This window comes from Sinocyclocheilus rhinocerous, unplaced genomic scaffold (assembly GCF_001515625.1).
Source record: "Sinocyclocheilus rhinocerous isolate Xijiao unplaced genomic scaffold, SAMN03320098_v1.1 scaffold2686, whole genome shotgun sequence".
Taxonomy (NCBI): Eukaryota; Metazoa; Chordata; class Actinopteri; order Cypriniformes; family Cyprinidae; genus Sinocyclocheilus; species Sinocyclocheilus rhinocerous.
The window spans coordinates 38,747-47,464 of record NW_015624223.1 but is presented as its reverse complement, the minus strand read 5'-3'; the positions used below and the strand labels follow the sequence as shown (position 1 = coordinate 47,464).

At 37.7% G+C, this 8,718-nt stretch overlaps 1 protein-coding gene across 1 annotated transcript; it reads left to right on the top strand.

Annotated features, from left to right (window-relative positions):
- Positions 1-2,501: 2,501 nt before the first annotated feature.
- On the top strand, positions 2,502-5,905 carry LOC107739792 (extracellular calcium-sensing receptor-like). The gene is made up of 6 exons (XM_016551995.1): positions 2,502-2,725; positions 2,914-3,202; positions 3,291-4,046; positions 4,191-4,418; positions 4,702-4,825; positions 5,007-5,905. Exons 1-6 carry the CDS (start codon positions 2,517-2,519, stop codon positions 5,903-5,905), a joined length of 2,505 nt encoding a protein of 834 aa, XP_016407481.1. The 5' UTR covers positions 2,502-2,516.
- Positions 5,906-8,718: the final 2,813 nt, after the last annotated feature.

Below are 8,718 nucleotides of genomic sequence, written 5' to 3'. Positions count from 1 at the left end.
TTTGTAAAGTATATATATATATATATATTTACTTTCCTTTACCTTTACCAAATTTACCTGTATTTACTTTGTTTTCATATTTGGCGACTTTTTGTGAAAAATTGAGACTTTTGAGGGTGGTTCTAGAGATTTTCTGAGGGAGGGATTTGGCAAAACTGCTGGTGACATGTTGCAACCTGAAAAACAGGATGACAAACACTCCAGTGACTTGTACGTGCCTGGAAGCTAGGTTGAGAGGAGTCTCAACAACAAAATAAAACAACAACATTAATTGAGGCACAGCTGGAAGCTATACACCCTAGTGGTGTTAAAACATGTTTAAATTGATTTTCATCTGTCATCTGATGGCCTCTCTGTCATCTGTCATCTGATGTCATCTGACCTAACTAGTCTTCTACCACGCTACAATCCATCACGCTCCCTAAGGTCTTTAACTGAAAAATTTGTGTTTACTATTGTCATTTTGCATTATTGACACACTATTTTCCTAATTAATGCTGTTCAGTTGCTTTGACACAATCTGTATTGTTAAAAGCGCTATATAAATAAAGGTGACTTGACTTGACTTGATGGGGGCGTAACTTAGAGATCAGCTTTTTGCACAAATATATTTTTTTTCTTCCTCTTCAACATTTTTCATATATGTGTGTGTGTGTTTTGTGCGGAATGTGGCTGTATCTGCATGATTACCAGATGTATGACCGCACATCCGCGTGTGATTACTGTCTGTATGACAGCTATCAGTGTGAATGCGGTCTATATGAATAAGAGTGTGATTATTGACTATATGGCCGGCCATCTGTAGAATTACCATCTGTATGACCGGCCATCAGCATGTGATTACTGACTGTATGAGCAGCTATCAGTGTGAATGCTGTATGTCTAGCAATCACAGGATATACTTGGCATAGGTCATTTTCAGCTGTGAGTCCTAAAATGGGGGTGCAGGTTAACAGGTTAAATTAGGTATAACTATTTATTTATTTAACTTACAGTCTCTGAAAAGTATGACGTGTTTTAGTTTAAGTGAGTTTAATTAGTTAAAAAAAACATTCCATTTTATAGCAAAGACAAGAAACAGAAATGTCTTCTGAACAGAAACTCTGATCAAATGCACATTATTATTATTTAGCTTGGGTTAAACAAATCAATTTTGGAACAGCAGCTATGCTAATTATGTCTCTATTTGTTTATCTGTTTCTGCGGATTTACACAAGATTCAGTCTGGATCCAGAACACCTGAGAAGAGATGATGTCAACCCCTCAGAGGACCTCAGATGATGCCAACCATGAAACAAAATACAGAACTACCAAATTTAGCTATAAGTTTGATTGCATCATATAATAATTGCTGTTAATAGTGTTCATCGTCTGTTTGATTACGTTTGATTTTTCCGTACATTTCTGCCATATGTTCATAAACTGACAGTCACCACTGATAAACTACCACTAAATATGGTAGAAACTTAATTTGCTGTAAAGTTGCTTTGCAACGATTTGTATCGTGAAAAGCGTTATACAAATAAACTTGAATTGAATTGAATTGAAAATGTGCAAAAATTATGTAAATCAGATGTATGTCTTCAGTTGTTTGTAAATAATTGTATATACTTAATTCAGATTTGGATAATTTGGTTTGGTTAATATGACATGTCAAACAGTTTCCTGCAGTATGACATGCAACATTTTACCTCATATATTATAATTTCCTTGTTTAATATTAATGCATTTAGTTTTTATGATTTCATTTTATTTAAGAGATCACATGGAATTTTTTTTTTTTTTATATCAGTGTTATTAAGGCCATGATATCTCTGACAGTATTGTGCTCCTCTGAATCACCATCACCAGGCAAGCATCAGCAGTTTTGATTCAGACAAAAATAATGTGCAAATATAAAATAATTCTTGGGCAAAAATCAGTGCTGCTAGCAAAAGAAAATAGTCCAGAGACGACAGAAAATAGTTTTGGTGAATATCCACTAGCAAACATGTTAAAGGAAATTTGAAAGTGCTCTTTTCTGCCCTGTTTTGTATTTATGCACTGGTCTCAACACTACAGGGCCTTGGTTATAATTCACTGAACACAAAATAAAGACAGACTGAGCAATTAGGGTAGTACCACATAGTAGGAGAAATGGTTTTGATGCAAAAATAAACTACAGACAAGCGACTCAGCAAACAAGCAAAAAAACCAAACAAAGAAGAATATGTATTAAGGACTGAATTGTGTAGGCTTTTCAAAGGCTTTATTAGATACAAATTAATGAAAATTATACCAAAAATTGCATATTCAAGTGTTAACATTTTTGCTACCTTCTCATAGTTTGATAACATTAGACTCTTTCAAATCAGCTTGACTCTATTCCACTCCTGCTCGACCTGACTCATGTCCTGCCCTATGAGGTCACTGGCAACGTCTACAAGAAATTATCCATATTAATTATGCCTATAAAAGAGAACATCATGTATCAGGTCATTTCAATTTGGCAGTCACAGTTGAGCTCAATCACTGGGATGCTTATCTTTCTTTACACACTCCTGCTTTTCCATCACCTTAATGTGAAGGCGGAATTTTTTGTTTGCAGAATAATGGGTGACCCTAAGTACCCACTGTTTTCCAAGGATGGAGACATAACTATTGGAGCAATTTTGGCAATACACAGTAAATTAGCATTATCTTCATTTGAGTTTACACAAAAACCTCAGCTTCTATCATGCTCCAGGTTTGTTACATTGTCTGCCCTAATTTTTCTCAAGTTTGCAGTGTATTTAATGCAGACATCTGAAAAGCTATGGTGTTTTTGGTATGACCAACATGTGATAAAAAGTCAAAGGAAAACAAATACCTTAAAGTTTATATCTGTTTATTTGTTTAGTTGAAATTTAGCTTTCTTGTGTAATGTTTTTACAGTGTGAATCTACAAGATTTTCGGATGGTTCAAATGATGATCTTTGCCATAGACGAAATTAACAAAAATGAAATTTTGCTCCCAAATGTTTCTATTGGCTACAGAATTTATGATAGCTGTGGTTCAAGAATGGCTTCTATGAGTGCAACTATGGCACTGATGAATGGACCAGAGTTTGCAGCAGGGGAGACATGCAGTGGACGGTCCTCTATACATGCAGTCATAGGGGAACCACAATCTTCTGCCACAGTAATTCTGTCCAGAACAACAGGATCTTTTAAAATTCCAGTGGTAAGGAGAAATAACAGTAAATAGTTGACACTATCTCCATGCACATTACTGTATAATTATTTCATATGTTTTTTTGTTTTTTTTCCAGATAAGTCACTCAGCCACATGTGAATGTCTCAGTAATAGAAAATATTACCCTTCTGTCTTCAGGACTATTGCTAGTGATTATCACCAGAGCAGAGCACTTGCATACATAGTCAAATACTTTGGCTGGTCTTGGGTGGGAGCTGTGAACAGTGACAATGACTATGGAAACTACGGAATGGCCATATTTCTGAATATAACCCAGGAAGAGGGCATTTGTGTGGAGTACTCTGTGAAATTCCAGAGGACAGAGACTGAAAAACTAAAAATCGTAGTAGACACAATAAAAAAAGGCACTGCAAAAGTGATTGTTGCATTTCTTACCAGTTTTGAGATGAACAATCTACTTGATCAGCTAAGTATTCAAAACATTACAGGCCTCCAGGTGATTGGTGTGGAGGCATGGATAACAGCAAGCAGTATGATCACGCCAAACAGTTTTCGTGTACTAGGAGGGTCACTGGGGTTTGCAGTGAAAAAAATCAATATCCAAGGTTTTGCAGATTATGTTCTAAAAGCATTCTGGGAAACAGCTTTTCCATGCTCACAGACTGAGACAAATTCTTCTCAAACTGAATTTAGTAGCAGCAGATATCATGATCTGCTTGTGCTGAAAAACTATAATGAAGATGTGCCTGAACAAAGATATGCAAGTAATGTGTACAAAGCAGTTTATGCTGTGGCTCATTCACTACACAGTCTATTCAAGTGCAAAGAAAATGAAGGGTGCAAGAAAAACTTAACAATACAACCACAACAGGTATCTATCTATCTATCTATCTATCTGGTAAAGTGATTGCTAGAAGGAAATATAGAGAGCATGCGCCTAACCTGTTTATGTTGTAGCTGAATATCATTGTGCTAATGCTTTATTCATAACATTCTAAATCTGTATTTTTGCTAGGTGGTTGAAGCTCTGAAAAATGTCAATTTCACTGTAAAGATGGGAGATCGTGTGTGGTTTGACAGCACTGGTGCCACAGTAGCCCAATATGAAGTTGTGAACTGGCAGCAGAATTCAGATGGATCAATCCAGTTTAAGCCGGTGGGATACTATGATGCCTCACTGCCTCCTGACCAGCGCTTTGTGCTCAACACTGAAAACATAATCTGGGCTGGAGGACAGCTCGAGGTAAACAGCAATAACCTGTCTACAAAGTTTGTTTGTGGCACTAGAAATTTAGAGCAATAAAACCAAGAGATTGTCAGGCCTGATCAAGACTTAGAGGGTTTTGACCAATAGGACAATAGGCTATCATACTGAGCGGTCTAAATAATATTGCTAAATTTTAATAACAACACTTTAAATTGTTTTGTTTCCAAAATTATTCAAAATACAGCACATTTCTATAGCTTCCATTATTTCATGATTCAAATAGTCTGTATGTGTATATTAGTATAATGTTTCTATGCAGAAGCCAAGGTCTGTGTGCAGTGAGAGCTGTCCTCCAGGCACTAGGAAGGCTGCACAGAAAGGAAGACCTGTCTGCTGTTATGACTGTATTCCATGTGCAGAAGGAGAAATCAGTAATGAGACAGGTAATCTTCAGCCCTTATCAGTTTAAAAGAAAACTAGTTAGTTGCATCTTTTGTATTACTTTTCTTCTTATATTACTTTTCAGGGTGCAGTTTTCTATCAAACGAGTTTAATAATAATAATAATAATAATAATAATTTCCTTTTTGTCTTATAACTATAGTGATAACAACTTCCTTTCCAGATTCAAATAACTGCAGGCAGTGTCCAGGGGAATACTGGTCTAATGCTGAGAAAAATAAATGTGTGTTAAAGACTGTAGAGTTTCTGTCTTTTACAGACGTTATGGGTTTTGTGCTGGTCTTTTTCTCACTGTTTGGAGTAGGATTAACTCTGCTGGTGGCCATCCTATTTTACAACAAGAAGGACACCCCCATAGTAAAAGCCAACAACTCAGAGCTGAGCTTCCTGCTGCTCTTCTCATTGACTCTGTGTTTTCTCTGTTCACTTACTTTCATTGGTCGACCCACTGAGTGGTCCTGTATGTTGCGTCACACAGCATTTGGGATCACCTTTGTCCTCTGTATCTCCTGTGTTCTGGGGAAAACAATAGTGGTGTTAATGGCCTTCAAGGCTACACTTCCAGGAAGTAATGTCATGAAATGGTTTGGGCCTCTTCAACAGCGACTCAGTGTTGTTTCCTTTACACTAATACAGGTTCTTATCTGTGTGCTTTGGCTTACAATATCTCCTCCATTTCCCTATAAAAATATGAAATACTATAATGAAAAGATCATTCTTGAGTGCAGTCTAGGTTCTACTATAGGTTTCTCTGCTGTTCTTGGTTATATTGGCCTACTGGCTGTCTTGTGCTTCATTTTAGCTTTTCTGGCTCGCACACTGCCTGATAACTTCAATGAAGCCAAATTCATCACATTCAGTATGCTCATATTTTGTGCTGTATGGATCACATTTATTCCAGCTTATATCAGTTCTCCTGGGAAATTTACTGTAGCTGTGGAGATTTTTGCCATTTTAGCCTCAAGCTTTGGGTTATTACTTTGCATATTTGCACCAAAATTTTATATCATCTTGCTTAAGCCTGAACAAAATACAAAGCAACATGTGATGGGAAAGATTTAATCCATGTTCTATTGATAAATAAACTACATTAGCATGGCTATTTCAAGGATAAATTATACAACGAAACAAAGAGGATAATCTGACAGTGACATCACTGTTTTTTTTTTTTTAATAGTTTTTGTTGTTGTTTTTATTGTTGCACAAATGGCTCTTGTGAAGGGCTGAAATAAAGAACGTAGTGGCCTACTACACTTTTGGCTGTCCCTGTATTTGTTCCCTTATTTTTTTGTCCTTTGTTTGCAATCAGGGGGTGGGGGTCAAACTAAAGTGACAGAACGAAAAAAAGCCTTAAGACTGTGACAGGTTGCAACCTGAAAAGCAGGCTGACGCAAAGGCTCCAATGACTTGTTATTGCCCAGAAGCTAGGTTGAGAGGAGTCTCCACAAACATAAAATCAAAATAATAAACACTTTAATTAAAGCACAGCTGGAAGCAACACCCTATTAATGTCAAAACATGTGAATGTTTTCAACAACAAAATCACACCTGATGCAACTTATTGTTAAATTAGGTGTAATTATTTAATTGTTTATTTTTGGTCTGCAAAAAGTAAGGTAGAAGTCGGTCTGTGTAAAGTATATACTTTAAAAAAGGTGAAAAACTTCATTATAGCAAGCCAGACAATGAGCAGTAATATACAAAATCAGCAGTTAATATCACATGTCCTGCAGTATGATATCAATTTCATATATCTATAATTTATCTAAACATTGTGTCGTGTAAAAGCTCTTGTAGTTTTTTTTTTTTTGTGTGTATGGCATAATGTTTAATGTTTATGGCATAATCTTTATTTGACCCTCTTAACTCTAGCACTTTCTCTTCTAATTTAATTCTACTTTATCTATATATCTTAATTTTTATTAAAAAAACTAACACTAACTTTCTATTTTTTTCTATTCTATCTACTTGTTTTTCTTTTTGTGTGTGTGTGTATACACTGAACAAAATTATAAACGCAACACTTTTGTTTTTGCCCCCATTTTTCATGAGCTGAACTCAAAGATCTAAGACTTTTTCTATGTACACAAAAGGCCTATTTTTCTCAAATATTGTTCACAAATCTGTCTAAATCTGTGTAAATGAGCACTTCTGCTTTGCAGAGACAATCCATCCACCTCACAGGTGTGGCATATCAAGATGCTGATTAGACAACATGATTATTGCACAGGTGTGCCTTAAGCCCCGTTCAGACTACACAATTTTTTTGTCGGTTACGACAGTCACTGTGTCAGATTATGCAATTTTGACTCATAAAATCGTGTCATGTCGTGAACAAGCAACATGTCAGACTATAAGATGCTACCTGAGCATTCATCGCATGCTGTTGTTACACCAAATTTTTATATATATATATATATATATATATATATACTATACAGAGTACTATCATGCAGGGACAGCGAGCAGCCAGTGGCCCATTAGTTTGTCTACTGTTTTGACAGAACAAACATCCAATCACAATGTGCTATAGACGGAGCGATGAAGTAGAGACCTGCGCGGGACGGATTTTTCAGTCCCGCTCCCGCAAGATTCTGTCCCACGCCCGCCCGCTCCCGCAGAAAAATACCTTATCTGGGCCCGCTCCCGCCCGCATAAAAGTAATCTATATATAGATTTTTTTTTCAGCACATCAAAGAAATTTACATTAAATGGTTCTGTAACATATCTCAAGATCCACAACATCCCAGCATAAATGCTCCCGATAAAATATTTGTTATTTAGGCTAAGCATCAACATTCACAAACCACTGTTATTTTTAACAGAAAAGCAAGCATGGGCTGCTGTGTGCATGGTTTGGCATGGCAGAATGCGAGCAGCACTTCCTTTATTATCACTAAAAGCTGACATCTCAGTTCAACACAATGAACATATGCACAATGAATCTTTCACAATGTCTATACTTCGTGTGTTAAAATGAGATGATTCGTGAGCACGCAATTTCAGCACTACTGTGAGTGGATTCTAACTACAGTAATCACCTCTGGTTGGCCATTGCGTTCCAGAAATCAACAGCTGAGTCTGTTATTGGCTACTGAGCAACCCTTTAAACACGTGTTATGAATAGAAACTCTGCCTAGCTTGTGCGTTAATCATTTTAATGTTATTAATTGTTCTTTTTGCTTTTGTGCAACACATAAATAACAATTTATATGTTTTAGACATTTTAATGTTTATATAATTTCTATTTTGCGGGAGTCCAGCGAATCATTTTATTCTCCCGCATCCCGCACACACACACGAGTCTCTTCCCGCCCGCACCCGCACCCGCCCATCAAAAGTTGTCCCGCGCCGCACCCTGTTGCGTTGGGTCCCGCGGTACTCCCGCGGGAGTGCAGGTCTCTAGTTCCTACTACTCCCTTCAGGGTTCAGGTGGTGAACCTACAAGCACTGCCCCCGGAGGAGGCAGACCCAGCCCTAGCTTTGCTTTGTCCCGTCCGCGCTTTAAGATTGTACATGGACTCGTGGTGCCTCGTTGACAGACATTTGTAGAGCTGCAGGCTGGGCGACACCCAACACATTCGCTATATTCTACAGCCTTCGTGTGGAGCCGGTATCCTCCTGTGTTCTCACCTCAAACGTGTAGAAGCACTGAGAGGCCCCGGTTTAGTGTCGGCTTGCTAAAACCACTCCAGAGAATCCGTACTGTATACCCTGTCGAGCTCCTCCATCCCCTCGGCAGCCAGACGTGGCGGAACGTCAGGCGCCAGGCCCTCACTCGATGAATACTTGAGAACCGGAAGAGGGCTGGGTTCCATTTGTAGAGACCTAAGCGGATCCCATATGTGTAAAGTCCACGGTATAGCCTCAGAGCC

Excerpts from the sequence above, each read along its gene's own strand:
- LOC107739792 (XM_016551995.1), top strand. The coding sequence starts at position 2,517 with ATGCTTATCTTTCTTTACACACTCCTGCTTTTCCATCACCTTAATGTG. Across the intron at positions 3,203-3,290 it reads GATCTTTTAAAATTCCAGTG|ATAAGTCACTCAGCCACATG; the intron begins GTAAGGAGAAAT and ends TTTTTTTTCCAG. Across the intron at positions 4,826-5,006 it reads AGAAATCAGTAATGAGACAG|ATTCAAATAACTGCAGGCAG; the intron begins GTAATCTTCAGC and ends CTTCCTTTCCAG.